This window comes from Gavia stellata, chromosome 29 (genome assembly GCF_030936135.1).
Source record: "Gavia stellata isolate bGavSte3 chromosome 29, bGavSte3.hap2, whole genome shotgun sequence".
NCBI classification, from domain to species: domain Eukaryota; kingdom Metazoa; phylum Chordata; class Aves; order Gaviiformes; family Gaviidae; genus Gavia; species Gavia stellata.
In genome coordinates this window covers 449,234-467,064 of record NC_082622.1, presented here as the reverse complement: position 1 = coordinate 467,064, position 17,831 = coordinate 449,234, and the positions used below count along the sequence as shown (strand labels likewise).

The following is a 17,831-nucleotide window of genomic DNA, read 5'->3' as shown; positions in this document are numbered from 1 at the left end:
AATGAGCACGCACCGCTTCGGGGAAGGCTGCCAGAAGGAGACCACTGTTACCCAACTGAAGAGTACAGCAACTTCCCCACCAAACCTCCTCCCGAGAGCCTATGTGTGCGGACGGGGGAGTATGTATCGCAGGGGGAAGGAAGCTTGTCTGCACAGCGGGATACGATTCGGTATTGCAGCGATCCAGACCAGCTCCAGCGGCAGCACAGCATCCTGGCTGCCCCTGAGCCTGACCCAACAGCCAGCCCAGAGGCGTCGCACCCGTGCAGCATCAGCACCAGCACCGGCCAAGTCCTGCTGAGGCCCGTCCTGCAGAAGAGCCTGCCCGGACAGACAGCAGGCATGGACAGACAGGCAGCCCTGGCACCGGAAACCCACTGCAGCCCCACAGCAGGAAGAGGGAGCTGCTGTTCCTCTGCCATAACCCACGGGACTGGTACTGCCGATGCTGGGCGTGTGGTTTGGGGAGGAGGAGGCATGAGCACTGGGGGGACCAGCTGTTCCCAGTATGGGGTCAGGGGCGAGGACAAGACTGAGCACAGAGCTACAACACTGATTCAGACGGCACTCTGCCCTGTGCCTGCGGTTCGAGAAACACATGAGAGCAAGCATCACTAAAACGGTTTATTATAGAAAGCCGTAGGAAATACACAGGAGGCTGAGGTTTAGGACACTTCCTTCTAGAGACTGCTCCAAGCTCCTCAGAATAGCAAACACACAAACTCTGATTTGCCTGCATCAAAGCTTTCAAACGAGGGTTCAACAAGGATCTGAATACAGAATTAATAACACTTCAACATGCATAACATTTTCTGTTCCTAAGTGAAGCTGGGGGGGGGCTAGCCCCTTCATCCTGCAGTTGGTTACAAAATAACAGATATTCATGACAAAAGAGTACAAAAGGAAAAAAACCCACAAGAAATGCTTTCAGAAAAGCATGTGGCTGTCTAAGCAGGAAAGCAGGGTCAGCGTAAGTGCCCCAGCAAGACAGAAGCAAAAGGGATGTAGACAAGGCAGGCATGAGCACCCCACTGCAGAGGAGCCTTAGTGGGGCCTAGGGCCAGCTCAGCCATCAGGCAAGGATGGCTCAGGGTGTTCTATTTTGCACAGTTAGGGCCAATGGAGGGACTTGGGAGATACAAAGCCCCTCCCGAGGGCAGCCCAGGTGCCACCTTTGCTTTGCTTCTTGTTTAGGACACAGCGAGGGATGAGTGTGGCTGGGGGAGCCGCCGCTCTCTGCCCGCCATAGCGGGGGACACTCAGCCCTGGCAGGAGCAAGTTGTGGACACCCCAACTGCCCCCTCAGCTGACCTCTGTGCTGGAGCCCTGTGCTCCCACGGACCCTCCCCTTCAGCGCTCCCAGCAGCCACCGAGCGCAGCCACAGCCTGTGGGCAACGCTCCCCTCCCCGAATTAATGGGAGGTCTTCAGTGTTACCTGTGCCACTGGCAGCTGGGCTCAGTGAGGCAGTCCCCGTCCCATGGTTCCCCATGAGAGGGGTGGAGCAGGAATAAAGCCCTTGGTGCTCTCAGCCTTCAGCACGCCATTGTCCGGGGCTCAGCCAGGCGCATCTCAGGGGGGACCACCAGCAGGCCAATACCCACCAGCTCCAGCTCAGACACCACAGAGGCAGCCGCAGGAGATCATAGCATAGATGGACAGGAATGCGGCAGGGAGGTGGTGGGAGCAGAACACCCCGTATCTGCGAGCGATTTGAGCTCCTCATCCACATCTGAGTGAGAGCACCTCCATGGAGATGTGCAGATCAGAGTCTGGCCTGCAAACGGTGAGGTGGCTACAGAAGTCTGGAGGTGGATCCCATCTGGAGGGACACATGCTCTTCTGACAACACTCCAGCCTGGTGTCCCCAAACCTCCCAAATGGGGCAGAGAGCATCCTTCACGCTCAGGTCAAGCAGTGCCACAGGCCAGTAGCTGCACGTACAGAAAAGGCTGTGCTGCAAAGCCATCTGCTACGCAGGCCAGCACAGCCAAGCCGCATGGACCAGGAGCTGCTGCCTTATATCACAGAGAGCAAGGGAAGCACATGGGGAAAAGAGAGAAGTCAGCACTGTGCCAAGGGGAGCAAATACGTTCTGCCAGCGTGCAGATCCAGCAGCCCAACGCTGAAGCTGCTGCTGCTGCCCTTTGCTCAGCTGGGGTGCTGGGCTCAGCTTGTGCCTGGCCAGACAGGAAGCAAAAGGAAAGAGTAAATAATGGGGGGGTCTTGAAGCTCCTTTTTCAACTTTATTTAGCTTTGACTCTGCACAGAGCCATAGCATAGCATACTCTAGCCTTCAGGGAGGGGCACAGGAACCCCCGGAACACACCGCGGTTCGGGCTCAGCCCCCATCTCCTGTGCCTTGTGCCCTGCCCCTGAAATGTTGTTGGGGTATCCAGCACAAAGACCCTGAAGAATAGAGAAAGCCCCTGCCCCACGGTGTCCTTGGAGGCTCATAGGTCGCTGGTGCAGTCGCGGCACAGGATCTCATCGTTGTCAGGGATGAAGCCTTTCCCAACCAGCGAGGTGTTGCAGCGGGCACAGTTAAAGCAATTATGGTGCCAGTGACGGTCCTCAAAGGAGACATATTTACCACCGCCAAAGCCTACGGGAGGGACAGAGTGCAGCGTTAGAATACCTGGGGAAACTAGGACAAGCTTCCCGCACAGACCGAGTCTTGGCCTGTTCATCTCCAAGTCAGATCTTCACATGTGGTGCTGGACTGTGCCACCCAAACACCCCCAGTACATCTGAATACATCTGAAATATGGATCTCCGCTCTTGGGGGAGAAAAGGACCAAAATGATTTCACACGAGATTTTGCAGGGTTGAGATCCTCAGACCAGAATCATCATCAGACCATTTTCTCCCCAGAGAGGAGCAGGGAGTGGAGCTGCACCGGCACAGGAAACGAGGGGGCTGTGGGGAGAGCGCCTGGCAGCACTGCCTGGAGCAGCTCCTTCCAAGGACAGTGCTAGTGAAATCCTGGGAAGAGCCCTCCTGCCACCAGCCGAGGCCCGGGCTTCTGCAGAGGCTCCACAGGCAGCTTCCTTCCTCTGCTGGCAGTGGTTGGACTTGTGGGCTGTGACCCCTTCTCCCCGGGACTGAGACAAATTGATAAGGACCAGACGGGAAGCGGGGTGCCCGGGAGCTGCCCTGTCCTCAGCCAGAGTCATCCTCTGAGTCACCAGCTGATTCATGGCTTTGCCTGCCTTCCCAGCAGCAAGAGACACGAGTTGCAAAGGGAAAGGTCAAGTAGGGGAGGACAGGGAGGAGGCCAGAACCTCTCAGGTGTTTCTGCAGAAGAGGACCCCCTGCTTCCCCTGTCTTAGGCAGGTACAACAGGTGCAGACTCCCCTGCAGCAGTTGCTGCTCCAGCTATGGCTGGAAGTATCTGGCTTTCCCTGTCTGTGTGCAATCTTTCCACAGGACGTGGCAACCAGCCTCAAACAAGGCAAGCTAGACACACAAGATCAGTGATGCATCATTTTGGGAGCCTTTACCCCCAGGCAGAGGGAATTCCTCCCACCACTTTGAAAGATGCAGATGAAAGGACACAAGTGGCCCTAGGACCATTTCGACAAAGAGATCCTCTCGCATGGGGTTCCTCAGAAAGCGGCTGCCACTGTTTCTGTGTGGGACATGCCTGAGGGCATCTTGCACTCCCCAGAATTTGTCCCCAGGAGGCCTGAAGTGTCTGGAGACACGTGAGCAAGCCTGCATGGTGGAGATGTGTATGAGCATCATATGGGCCTGGGTCACACATGCACTCGAGAGGGCAGCTTCACCCAGAGAAGTCACCGCAGGTCTGGAAATGGGGCAGGGAGGTCATGCCCTGCCCTGTGGAAGAGCCCTGTAACCAGAGCCATTCTGCTCACCTGTGATGGGCTTTGTGCAGGCGCTGCACTTCTTGGCATAGAGGTTCCCAAAGCACTTAATGCAGTATGGGTTGTCATCCTGGGAGGTGAACTGCTGGCCAGCCAGAGGGGTCTTGCAGCCTGTGCAGACGAAACACTCCTTGTGCCATGGCTCATCCCGGTAAGTCACTCCTCCCTTGGTCAGGGTCTGCAGGAAGAGAGCACACACTGGTAACACACGGGCACGGGGAAACAGGCTGCAGCACACGACCACCGGCTAGCCAGGGTGCTGGTGCCTGAACCCTTCTCTGGTGGGGCTCAGACAGGAGCAGGGAACATGTTCCTGGATCAGAGAACTCAGGGACTTTAGGCTGTCAGGCCAGACATACCTTTTTGCAACGAGTGCAGCGAGGAGCAAACTTGCTCTCATAACAGGGGACACAGTAATAATCCTTCTTGTCCGGGATGAAGGATCGTGATCCGATGGGCTGCTGGCAGCTGCTGCATATGAAGCAATGCTCATGCCAGGTTTGTCCATTGTACTCCAGTTTACGGGATCCTGCAGAGAGAGCCGTGCACAGTGTGACAGGAGGGAGCAGCACAGGCACACACAGGGGACATGGGTGGCTGTGCAGGATAAACTGCGGTCCTGCACACCCGGCTCTGTGCCTACCCTCCCCATGGCAGCTCGGGACAGCAGGCAGCTGGAGAGGGGAGCCCCCAGGCCCACCCCACAGCTGCAAGGGGAGGTCTGCGGGAACATGCCCGCAGCACCAGCACACAGGCTGCAGCACACAGGCTGCGGCAGAGACGCCTGTTGTAACCTACATCTGAAGATGGTGCCAGAATGGCCAAGCAAAGACACTCCCTTGCCTCAGGCCATCTCCAGAGACGCTCACACACCTTCAGTCATTCCTTGCTCACACACCTTCAGTCATTCCTTCTCTTTTCGTCAGCACACACCAGAAAATGCCCAGGAAACCCTTTGTTATCTCCTCCTCAGCTCACTTCCTCGTGAAAAGGGGAACAGACAGCCGCTGTGGTGATTGCAGCTCGGGCTCCTGCTGTCTTGCCAGACAAGCAAAGTGCCTGGCCCACTCTATGCACTGACAGTGCAGCAGGAGAGCAGAAATTCAGCTCTCTTCCTTGCTGCCCTAGTGTTGGACCCTGCAGCCCTGGCCAACCCTGCTGGGACCAGGAACAAACTGCAGTGCTTGACTCTGCCCACTCCTACCTGGCATGACTGTCTTCTCGCAGGCAATGCATTTGGAGGAGAACTCACTGCAGTAGCAGTCATTGCACAGCAGCTCCTCGCCTTGGCAGGTGAACGGCTCATCGGCCAGAGAACGGTCACAGCGGAAGCAACGAAAGCAGTGCTCGTGGTAATGGCGATCCTCGTAGTACAGCTCCTGGGGAGGACAGCCAAGATGAGGAGGGGACCGATCGCCCCAGGGAACTGCCCTGCCCGGCCACGGGGTCCCATACTCACTCTGCAGTCGTGGCCGATCAGCTCTTTGCACTCATCACAGGTGTTGGCAAAGTGGGAATCATAGCAGGGGATGCAGTATGGGCCATTGTCCATCTGGATGTACTTGCGCCCATACAAGGACTCCTTGCAGTTGTCGCAGTCAAAGCACTCTGTCATGGTGCCAGTCTGAGGGCCTCCTTCACCTGCTAAGAGATCAGCAGAGATGCTGGGTCAGTATCAGCTTACACTTCCTGGGATGTCTCTGCACAGCCCTGCCATCTCCAGAGGACAAGGACTGCGAATCCCTGTGCTGAGCCAACAAACAGCCACTATCAGGACAGGACATGGACCTGAGCTGCTGCACCTGCTCTGTGGCTGTACGCACTTCCAAAAAAGCTTGCACGCATTCAGGACCTGAGATGAATCTTGCTTCAGGTTTATACTCAAGGTCAACAGTTGGAGCACTTAGGCACCACTCAGAAACCTAGACATGTAAGAATGCAGTTCAGCTTCTTACTGTGTGCCTTCTTGCTGGGAAGCAAAGCATAAATGATGACCAAAAGAGAGACTTTTTTTGCATGAAAAGTTTTTATTTGGCACCCAAAACAGGACCGTGCACATGCTGTGTGGGTACACGTCCACTGTCACATCAGAGAGCCAGACACTTTGAGGGAGATCTGCCTACTAAGCAGCCCTTCAGAGACCCACGTTCAGCCACCAGCATGGCCCTGGACCAACGGCAAGATTCCTCCCGACAGCCTGTGATCTGATGCTCTGCCTGATGGAGCTGCCAGCATTTCAAACTCTGGAACTTCTCCAGAACTTTAAAGCAGCTGCTCCCCAGGGAAGCAGAAATCAGGCACCCCACACTGTGCCCAGCTATGAAGCCACATCCCAGCAAAGCGTTTTGTATGTGTTGCTCCAACTACAAACACTCTTCAGGGAGAAAGTGTTGGGGAGGGTGGGTGTTTTACAAGCAATAGAGGTGTTGGGGTTTTGCATGCAGGAGATCAGACGTCTCTCATTGCCCCTTGTCTCCCTCTCAGACAAGAGGTTTGTGGAACTATTTTGCTTTCTTTGGAGCACTAATCCCAGAACAACAGTATCTTCCTTCTGTTTGGTTTAACCCGATTATTCCTAAATATGGAGTTTTCCACTTGCAAAATCACACCCTTCTTTAATACAGGTTGCTATCAAGTGTAGACAAGCCCATGGAATTATATCTGAGCAGTCAGTTGCAGAGTGCCGCACGCTGCAGTTTTCTTCATCAACCCACCCACTTCAGAAAGAGCTATTAGGGCTCAATCTACAGTTTACAGTCTACCACCACCCTCTGCGCCTCCCTCCTCGCAGGCTCCCTGGCCGCAGGGCCGTCTCCCTTACGCTGGGAGGCAGCCTCCAGGGCAGGAGCTGATCCAGACAGCTCTGACTCATGGCAGCGAGCTCCCCAGGGCTATTCTTGGTCAAGCCACACAGCTCCCAGCTGTTGTCAAGCCTGGTATGTGCCGATAGGACTGCCGGTGAATAAATCTCGTGTTCCCACATGGCTACGTGACCAACAGAGGGGGAACAAAGTCCCTTTTCAGACACTCTTGTTACCCAGCTGCTGCCCCGGCCATCGCCTGCTCCGCTGACCGCTCCGTGCCCTCCAGCATGGCAGGCTGGTGCGCGTGGCTGCGGCCGCGGGAGCAGCTCCATGGCATGCCCCTGCGAGCAGCGCGGGCTTGGGGCCACTGCTCCGCCGAGCCTGTCCTCCAGAGCCCTAACCAGCAGCCCCAGACTTGCTGCCCGTGGAACAAGGTGGCCTGGGCCGGGCTGGGCAACTTCCAGTCCGTTACTGGAGATGGGGCAGGCGCTCGGGGCAGTTTGCACAGGGGAGTTGGATGGGTGCCAGGGCGCTGAAACAGACCTGCTGCCCCAGCTCTGCCCCCAGCCTGGGCTAGCCCCCCAGTGCCCCCTTTCTCTGGGGCACCCCATGAGGTGCTCATCTGGCCAGGCAGCAGCTCCTGCGCCCCCCACAGCTCCTGGCCACTTTTCACCCACCACCTCCTTCTCTGCCACCCCACTCGCCTTCACTCCCTGAAGCCACCTGGGACCTTTCTCTCTGGCACAGAATGAAAATCAAATTAATAACCCTCCTCCTCCAAGCCCTGTTGAAGGGAACTTTCCAAGGTGTGTCTGTAATAAAAGGGCCTCTAATGAGCACTCCTACCCTGGGAGCCGCCGTACCGCCGAAGCGGGGAGCTGCCATGTTTGCTCAATGGGCTGCGCTTTATCTCTGTGGTCTTGTAATACGGGGTCAGAGGACATCGGAAAATGCGAGGGAAGGGAGAAGCCTTGGGTTTTACCAGTGACAAGGACTCAGCCTCCTGAGCACTGCTGCACCTCACTCAGACACTGTCCCTCTGTGAGCCCTGGTCCCCAAACTCAAAACAAGGGACAGCATGCCCCCCGTGTCTCAGGGGCAGGATAAACCCACCAAGAACTGCTGGGGCACTCACACCCCTGAACCACCCCAACGAGGCAGGCGCTGCTGCCCCGAGTGTGCACCGTCCTCCTGCCCCACACGTACCCTCGGGAGCTGGTGCCAGCCACCAAACCACAGGAGAGCTACGGGGTGTGAGCACCAGCTGCACAGCAAGTGCTCAGGGCAGTAGCATGGCTGGAACAAGCCCTGCTCCCCTGGGGCAGCCGAACTATCACCATGATCGAAACAGGGATTAAAAAAAAGTGACAGGCCAGGAACATTTCAATCCCAAACGCTGTTTGTCACCCATGGCCCTGGCAGTGCCAGTCCTCCTCTCCTCCGCTAACAAGGGCAGCTGGCACTCCCAAGCCCACCAGGACCCCCAGCTATAGCCTTGTGCTGGCCGAAGCCCTTGGCCGGCACTCACCGGCAATCCTGCAGGCAGCGCCGGTGGGTGCCCCACAGCGCTGCTTTCACCGCAGGGTGTGCAACACAGAGCAACCACAGAAGAGGAAGTGAAAACCCTATAAACCCTCTGAAAATGGTATACCGAGGAAGACCTTAAAGCGGTGTGCCATGCTGGCCTCCGCTTTGAGTAGTTTCTCCCCAAAGCTGTCTGTTGCATGCTGCGTAAGCCAAGCTCCTGCTCTCCTAGCTGTGGAGTCCGAGGGGGCTGGCAGATGCACGGGCTGCCAGCAGAGCAAGTCCCAAGAGTGTCACGTGGCCAAGAGTGCTATGAGAGCGTACGGCATCAGACTCTGCGCTGCCTTTTCCACAGAAAAAAGAACAGGCCCAGGAAGTTTGCTCAGGGTTATTTGTACTAGATAAGCTGTTTGCTCTCTTTGTTCCGGTCTCAGCATGCAGTGCTGGGCAGGGGTGTCAAAGCCCTAGGCAACGCCAAAGCAAACTCTGCATCTTTGCCCCTGAGGACATGGCACTGCCAGAGACCAAGTTCATGGAGAAGGGGAAGGTGGGACAAAAGAAATAGAGTAAAAGAAAGAGTAAAAAAGCCCATAATTCTTACTGTGATTGTAATGAGGAACCTGGAAATTGTCTCCGGAAATTGTCTCCATTCATGAAGAAAAAAGGTGGAGTTTTAAAATGCATTAAAAAAAAACTTTAATTGATGCTCAGCTTTAGAAGGCACAACATAGGCAGTCACTATGTGTGCTAATTAGCGTGTGCTCATACTCTGCAGTCTGCACCACCCTATAAACATCAGCTGTGTGCTAGACTGATGCAAGTAACACCTTCAAATACTAACCAAGGTGTTGCCTTAAAATGATGGGATTCCGGTTTCCAAGAAAGTGTTTGCTTGCCCATTACCAGATGGCTGTGGTCCCTGTAGGACAAAGTCTACTGGAGCAGGTCCCTCGTACATGGGGACAGTGGAGCTGGATGTGGGGTACTCTCTCAGCTGTCTCGCTGGCTGTCTGAGGGCAAAAATAAACAACAGATACATGCCTGCCAGCTGCCTACCCTTTCCCTTTGACAGATATAGTTGTGCTCATGGAGGAAAGGAAGTTCAGTTCCTCTCCTGTGCCCATGAACAAACAGCTTTGGGAACAAGAGCTCCTCTCACAAACAACATTTAAAGTGCTCCAGGATGCAAATCTGATCAGCTTGGAACAGAGCTCAGAATAGCTTCACGTATGAGAAAGGTCAGCAATTTGTCAAGGGCGCACAGCAGAGTCCACTTTGTAATTAGAGAGTAACATGCACCTAACACCACCCCGGTGTCATTGTCCACAGCAACACAGCAGATGGCTTAGCAACAGCCCCAGGAGATTATTACATTAATTTTAGTGTCTATGAACTGGGGAGCTATTATGCAAAGGAGGCAGTACAGACTGTCCAGAGCCAGGCTTTCTGCTACATGCAATCACTTAAGATTTTGAGACAATTCCTGCCACAATGAACTCGTTCAGCGAGAGGTCTCATGTATACGGTGAACCTATAACGCTGTGTAACTTCACACCAGTTTGTTGTCCGTTGTCAGGTCACAACCAGCTGCTCCGTGAAGTGATCCTAGAGCAACCCATAAGGCTATTCCTAGGGAAGCAATCTTTCCAGGACACAGGAACAGACCTGCCTTTGACTGTCTGTCAGGTTCCTGCCTATTCTCATCTTCCCTGGGCTGCTCTGTGCACAGCTTGTCCGCTCGCAGTTCACACCTAAACAGACATGCAGAAGAGAAAGCACAACCTCGCTGGGACAGGCGAGCGTTCCCCATGTAAGGATGAAACCGTCAAGGGACAAGGCTTTGGAAGACAGTCCTCAACGTGCTCCAAGGTCAGAAGAGGAGAGGAACACTTTTTGTTCCTGTTGGCTTTCCAGAACCATTAATGGGTCCTGGAATCTGTGTGAAATTGTTTCTGCCTGCCACCGACCCTAAAAGGGAAACCAGCTGCTTGCTCTGAGGAGCAGCTCCAGCCCCTCCGTTAGGTTGGGAACGTTTTCAGTCCATGTTTCCTGACACCGCTTCTGCGGATCCGCTCAGGGTCACCGCAAGCCCCAGGCTCTCCAGGGCGGTGGGGGCCAGCTCCCTGGGGTGCCACGTGGGTTTCTCTGCACCTCCTCACGCTGCTGCCTCTGTCTGTATCCTCTCGTTCTGCTCCCAAACCCATGAGCGCGGCTGTGGACCTGGTGCAGTGCTGTTAAAGGAGATCCTGCTTTTGGGTGAGAGGCTGGAGGCAGCTTGCCAGAAAGGTGCCAAGTGTTTTATCAGGATAACCCAGCGGGATCCAGCTTGCACGGAGCACCCTCAGGAGTGGTGTTGCATCAAGCCTTCACCCGCCTGCTCGTACCACCACTGAGTCACTTCCTGCTCTCAGATCTCGCCTCCGAGCTGCCTTCCAACCTGAGCCTCCTCACAGACAGCTCGGAAGTCTCAAGTATGAAGGGCTGCTCCGGGGTGCTCTGGTGCAGCGAGCAGCAGAGTCCTCACAGGGACTGTCAGCACAGCCACGGACCTCACCTGGCAGCTCCCCCATCACCAGCACAACGGGAGGACACTGCAGGCCATTTCTGCAACACGTAGGGAAAATTTGGTCCTTGCAGTCGGCCTTGGAGGAGGAGGCAGGAGACAAATGAATCAGCTGGGTGTAAGGCCACACAGCCCCCACCTCCACCACTGGGATGTTGCACTTACAGATGTGCATGTACCGAGCTCTGCTGAGCAAGCTGCACTGCAGTTGTTTCCCCAAGTATGGGCAGATCAGCCTCCTGCCCAGAGCAGTCATGGGCTGCTCTGGACTCTGCAACAGATTTAGCTAAGTGGCTGGCACAGTTGGGAGGAAACACCCTGCATTTCAAATGAAGTAAGTGCTCTCAGAATCACCCTTGCTCAGCAAGGTAGGCAGCGTCCTGAAAATGCCCACAACTTTGAGAGGAAGAAGTAGCAGAAACTGTGAAATGTTAAAGCATCTGACAAGTCACAAGGTAAACCTAGATTGTTGCACAATTTTAATATGGCCTTAGAATGGCAAATTCAGGGTTTCCTAATGTTCAGAAGAGATCTCTGAGGTGCCCTCCATCCAAAGAACAAAACCTCATTACATGGACTCCTCCTGACAGCTCTGCATATAGATCAAGATAAGCGCTAAAAGCACAACTGTCCCACAAATGTCTGATCTTACCCTTAAACTGATAAAATCTCACCTGATATCAGCCCACAGTCTGCCCAGAGGTGCTCTGCAGGAAGCACTGCACTGTTTGCACAGCCGTGATTGAGACAGCACACCCGGTCCAAGGTGAGCAACGGCAAATGGCTGCAGTGCAGGGCACAGCCACCCCCGCTGTGCTGGGCTCACATGAGGTTCCGGCAGCGCAGGCAGAGGTGCAGGCACGCAAAAGCTGAGCAGTGCCTTCACACGCAGCACCGCCTCCATGGAGCAAGAGGGTTCCAGGAGGGTGCTGCTAAGGATGGAGCCCAGTCCTACCCAGAAGCAGCTTCCTGCTGCTGGAGAGGCTGCAGAGTGAGGTTACATGTGCAATGAGAGCACTGGAAGACCTAATAGAGACAAAGCCCGACTCTGGTAAGCACAGTAAGAGGTGCCCTCTGCCTCAAACAACAGGCTGATATGCAGGATGAGAGACAGGAAGCATCTTTATCACTTTATACATTAGTGACATGGCACAATATGTATGCTAATATTTATTTTCTATATCGACATTATTCTACAGAGGAGGAGGTGATGGGATGCATCTCCAGGAGGCACCATCTCCAGGAGGCCAGGCTCACTTTCACGTTTCCCCCTAACACCAGCAACCCTGAATCTGGGAGGAAATTGACCACTGATGCCTGGTCTAAGAACCTGCTGAATTCTGCCAGACCAGATAGAAGATCTGGAAAGCAGCAATGATTTTTTAAAGTTTGATTAAATTTTTTGAATTACCATAAATGATTGGCCAGGTCTCTCAAGAAGGCCAACAAACCTTAGAGAGTCCATACGCAGAGTCAGCTGTCTGCTTACAGACTCTCCAGTAGACATGGCTGGGTCTGAAATCTCCACACCCCCAGGCCGTGAGCTGAGCTGCTGTGCCTGCGGACCAGGAGGACCAGGAGCGGGCAAGGGGCTGTCAGGAAGTTCAGGGTCCTAAGGAACTCCAAAACTCTACTCTGGTTTCAAAACACCAATGAGTTCACAGACCTTTTTCCTCTAGTACTAAATTCCTCATTCTTTCTCCTAAGATAAGGAAACATAAACCAAAACTTTTCCTATGTGAAAGGAAAACCTGCTGCTAGTAAGTCAGGCTCTCACAAAGCAGCATCCCCATACAAGGTAATGTGACAAAGCTCTAAGCCAGCATTTGTGCACACTGGGACTTTTGTCCCTTCTCTACCCTTTAAAGAAAGAATCTCTTTTTAATGAGGCCGCAGTTGCAGGGGAATCCAATTTTCCATGCTACAGTGGAAAACCAGGCGGGTTTGCCCAACTGAGATTCAAATTGTAATTTCTTGTGGCCAAGACCTTGCTTTGCATTTGGTTTTCAGATACTTCTGTCCCTTTCCTCCCCACATCCTTCCTATCCAAGCAGGTCCCCTGAATCCAGCTGTGAGCTGAAGCATCCACACAGTGAGCATGAAGATACGTGGTTTGGAGGAAGAGAAACAGAAGATCTATTCAAACACCACCAGTGAGAAATGCCAGGCTTCCCATGGGTCCCCAACAGAGGGACAGCCGAGTGCAGGCTGACAAGGAGAATGGCAACAGACAATTCAGCCCTTGCTCTAGACTTATATTCCTTAGGGAAAGTTAATTCCCCCAGGTCAGAGAAAGAAGCTTAAGAGTCCCTACTATGCAACCGTAAAATGAAAAACTCTGCCCAGGAAGAAAGGAGGGAACAATTTCAGAGTTAAAAACTTATTACTAAACACCTGTAAGGGTTAATTAACTATTTCAGGTCCTGAACAAAATCCTCCCTCTTCAGAGGGCAGCTTGGACAGAGGGCGCAGCTAACAGCAGCAGAGCTGTTCGGACACATTCAGAACAAGCAGCCTGTGTCATTCTGCTGACATAAAAGCTGAATGTTTGCTCAAGAGATCAGCTGTTAATCTTCTTCAAAATGTATACAAAGTAAGCAAATTCTGCACACTCAACAGGACGTCAGGAATTGAAACCATTTGGGCAGCTTGGACCTGTCATGATTGAAACAGACCACTTAACTGAAGGAGGAAGTCCAAGAGCAGAGGAGTAAGACAGAACACATCAGAAACTTCTCCCCAGCCAAATGGAGTCCCTTTTACCAGCCGGTTAAGAAACCTGTGGCTTAAAAATGTAGCAGAAGATATTCCGGCCAGCCTCTGAAGAGGCTTGGGAGAAGAGAGGGACAGGCTGGCCCAAGCCCCACACCGCAGGTACCTTCCCCTGCCACATGCAGCACTGACCAAGCAGACGCCTGCGGGCAGCAATGGCTTGCACCAAGCGAGTCTGCTACTGAAGCTCATAACTGGCTGTAGGGCAGCAGCTGCAGACATGGCCAGAGTGACCATAACAGGAAGAACGATGTGGGAGCCAAGTTTCAGGGAACGTGACTGATCACAGGAGCTTCGGTGTGATCAGAGGAGCGGGAGTCACAGTCCAGGGAAACGACTGCTCGTATCAATTCGTAAAAAGGAGCAAGGAACAGGCGTGCAACTGCTTTCTGAACTCCTGCTCCCTTCTCCTCTCAAGCACATTAGTCATCCCATTTAAGAGAAGGATACACTCTGTTCAATTATGGTAACAGCAATAACAAAAACATTGGGAGTGCATGCTGAAAGTGAGCACCCACAATCTTCAAGCTTTTCTTGTTTGTGGCAGTCAGCGGGCATAACACCAGCAGCACTTCCAGTGCCATTGCAAAGAGGCTGCCAGTGTTGGACTGCACCATCAGCTCACACTACATCCCCAAGGTGGGAACATACACAATTCCCATCTGCTTGTGGTGTCTCAGCCTCAACAGCCCTGGCAAAAATGCCATCAGCTAGTGGGTGCTTGACAAATCACATCATGAGAGTCTGACAATGTCAAATCCACAAATTCCCTTAGTTTTCCTCTTTCAACTAGAAAATTGGGCAAGAATGAGGAACTCTCTGCTTGTGCAGGGCTGAATAGGCCCTTCAGACATATTGAGCAGACCGTACATTAACCATCATACTACTGGCAACAAACAGCAACGCAAGAACACAAAACAAACCCTAAAGATAGTCATCAACCATATAAAACAAATTAATGGGCAGTGGCTGGCCTCCAGGCCCCAGGTTCCACACCACGTCTACGCAGAAGCTAATCTGGACAGTGAAATATCTGTTGCTTAGAAGTGGTATATTTTATCTCTGAACCTTCTTTGCCTGTGTCATTATGAAGTGATGGACAAGAAAAGGTGGTGGGAAAGGATCATAACTGGATGAGGTTTTGTCAAGGAAGTCATGAAGAGAGTTATATATAAATGTACGTGAAACTACAAATTGGTAGGTAAGGTGCTTCGTGTTACCTGCCTGTTGTAGCATAAGTTTTCTTGTTCTGCGTGCTACGGCCTTGTAACACCACACATCATTGCAATTACAACCTCACACGAGGTACAGGGCCCCTGCATGAAGTCAGTGTTCTCCAGAAACAAACACATGACCACAAAGATCAAATGCGAAAACGCATCCACGCCCCAAACTCAAAAGACAGATCTCTGTTGCACAGAGCCTAGGACGTCCTAAACCGTCCAAATGCAGAAACCCAGTGAGATCTTTATAATGCCCTAGCTATTACAAAAAGAAAAAGGGAGTCCCAAAGAATAAGCATGTTGTGGGGATTATAATCTAGCAATGAAAGTTTAATTTTGGACAGGATTGATTTATGCCCATGTAACCCAGCAAAGTTGGCCCATATCCATATAAATGCCTAAGAGCTTATCCAACTGCACAAACCCAGGACTCCAGCAATAGTGTTTCAAAATCTCTTTGCCCCATGAAATAAAGGTCATACCCAGTACACTAGAATTCAAACATGAAAGCATGACAGGAAATGACTAACTGCACACTGAGGCCAATTTACCTTCATCTTAGATCTGCTCAGCACACAAGAACCCTGCAATTCAAACAGACATCACAGCCTATATGCAGAAAAAATAATCTGACTGCTCCAGTTGCTAGTTCTTGGGGTGTGTGCATCTCAGTACAGATACCACTGTGAAATAATGGAATGCCTCTCTATTTCCCTAAGGTTCTCTTACAATTCTAGCCTTGTGCTGTAGTGTTTACTTTTCTTTTCCTTAGAGGCAGCTGTTTTTTAAACTGAGGATGAAGCGATTCTTATTTCTGAGGTGATACATAATTTAAGTTAGTGTTTACAAAGCTTTTTGTAGTCTGCTGAATAAAAGGTACTTATGAGATTATACCTCTATTTTGCACATCAAGGCAATCAAAGGGCTGCTTCAAGCTTGCTTCTGAACAAGCACGCACGTGAACTTGTGGTCAGGCTGCAGGGGACGGATGCAGTCACAGTGCGCGTGTTTTGTGCTCACATGCTGAAAAGCAAACCTGCGTGGTCTGAGCCCAATCCCTTATTAACTGTCTTCTCCAGAAAGCCTGGCAGCTCTTTTGCTGATTAGGGCTCTGCTCAACTTCAGTTTTTTTTAATAAACAAAGCAACTTTGACTTACAGTAGCGGGAAAAGACATATAAACCAGACACGTTTTATTTAATGCATGCCTATTACTCAAAGGGCGAAGCGAATTTTTTCACCAAATTTGGTCAAAATATTCCCTTTTCCGATTTGATTCTTTGTCTCCCAAACATGAGCATTTGTAGTTGGTTTCTTGATATAAGCAGATATATTGACTGACAAAGGTAACCTGCATTGTAACCCTGTCAGTTTTGTGCCCCTTGGGGCTCTCCACCCGCATGCAAAATCAGCAGCGTGAAGAGAAAGTCAGGAAGGTGACAGGGGAGACACGGCAACGACACTCGTGTGCCACACAAGCTCTTGCCCAGCAGCCTCTCTCCCACCGTCCCAATCACTAACCGTGGGCCTTGCCACCTGTGCTGGCTATTTGCACGAGAAGCAAGGACAGTCTCCACCTAAAGTACTTCTTACAGCTGCTGGTGTCCCTTGCAACCAAAGGCAATCACAGCTCTGTAGCCCGCAGCATGTGAGCAGCTTCTAAATCTGGGGAAGGACTGAATCCTGGCAAGGACAAATTGTCTCATGTTACCGTCCCGAGAACTGCTTGCCTGTGGTCCGAAACAAAACTAAGATCATTTGTTGCCTGGGAGATGCTGTATGTGCCAGCTGCAACCCTCTTGAAAAAAGGTAGCGCTCTGCAAGGACAGCATAGCTGAGCCCTCGAGAGTAAAAGAAAGTACAGAATGGGCACAAACTGGATCGGTGAGAGAGGAAGAGAACCTCTTCTTTTAGCCACTGCCTTGCCAACGTAGGAGTGAAACAAGTTTCCATCTTCTGTGGCTGAAGATTTCTCTACTAGGTGATCTGGTCATCAGGTGACATTTACTTTTACTATACAGAGCTGGTTATCTTAAACCAGTCTCCTTGTTAAAGCATTTCTCACTGGCACCTTTAAAAATTACTTTTAAATATTGCACATTTTAAACAAAAGAAGCCATCGGTAACTGTCACATACTTTACATAAAATCTCTAAGAAATAACTCCTCGCAGCATTAAAAAGAAATTTGCAAGATGCAACATGCTTTCCCATTTCTGCCATGCTGTGCTGCCGTACTCGGAGAGAGAGAGTCTTTGGTGGTACCTATGAAAGGGAGAACTGGTGCCACATCCAAAAGACTAAGTGGAAACAGCTATTTTAAGTGGCACAAACACTCAATAAATTTATGAATGCCTTTGTATCATGCAGCTACACATTGAGTTTCCAACATCTATGGCCCCGGCCCACTGGATGTGTCTGTCTCTGAACTAGTGGCAGCACTTCAGTCTGGGCAACATGGAGCACTGCTGCTGGCAGACAGCATGGTAAAGCACACGTGCTGACTGTGCCTAAAAACGCAGAGAGAGGAAAACTGCTCCTTTACAGACCCCCTCACATGAACAGGAAAGAGGGAACAATATTAGAGAGCCCTCGATCCAGCTCTGTGGCTCGTTTACAGACCCTCATTCTCTCATTTAAATCTGAGATTTACAAGGAAACCAACACAAAACAGATCTGTCACAGATTAAAATTCTGACCTTTTGGTTCCTTTTTATCTAATGGAGGCTCCTCTCATGACAACTTTCAGGTAAAGATCAAGAAGAGTTGATGTTTCAGCCCCTGAAGCAGCAGATACGAAGCAATGCCCCATTTCTTTGCCGCAAAGAAGATGCTCCACACTCGTTCACTGAAGGAAGCAACAGCAGCCTGCTCTGTGACTAGATCGAAAGATTTTCCAAAGCTGTTTGCATGCTCAGGCAGTTTGAGGATCGTGGGCTTCACTGCAACAAGGCACCACCAATGCCCTAATAACCCTCCCTCTGTTCTCCTAACCCACCAGAACAAAAATGCTCTATTTACAAGCTATTTGTCCCACATTGGCAAACCCCTGGAAACAAAAA

The 17,831-nt window shown here is 51.7% G+C and overlaps 1 protein-coding gene across 3 annotated transcripts in view; it reads right to left on the bottom strand.

Annotated features, from left to right (window-relative positions):
* Nucleotides 1-611: 611 nt before the first annotated feature.
* Nucleotides 612-17,831, bottom strand: part of FHL3 (four and a half LIM domains 3) — a 30,984-nt gene continuing 13,764 nt past the window's right edge. For 2 of the 3 annotated variants that reach the window (XM_059830737.1, XM_059830736.1), the window contains exons 2-6: nucleotides 5,346-5,530; nucleotides 5,091-5,265; nucleotides 4,246-4,415; nucleotides 3,878-4,064; nucleotides 612-2,604 (exon numbers count right to left, since the gene is read on the bottom strand). In XM_059830737.1, the coding sequence (XP_059686720.1) occupies nucleotides 2,453-2,604; nucleotides 3,878-4,064; nucleotides 4,246-4,415; nucleotides 5,091-5,265; nucleotides 5,346-5,501 (840 nt within the window). In that variant the 5' untranslated portion in view covers nucleotides 5,502-5,530 and the 3' untranslated portion in view covers nucleotides 612-2,452. The remainder of the gene's footprint in view (nucleotides 2,605-3,877; nucleotides 4,065-4,245; nucleotides 4,416-5,090; nucleotides 5,266-5,345; nucleotides 5,531-17,831) is intronic. The other variant, XM_059830738.1, reaches the window with a different exon arrangement.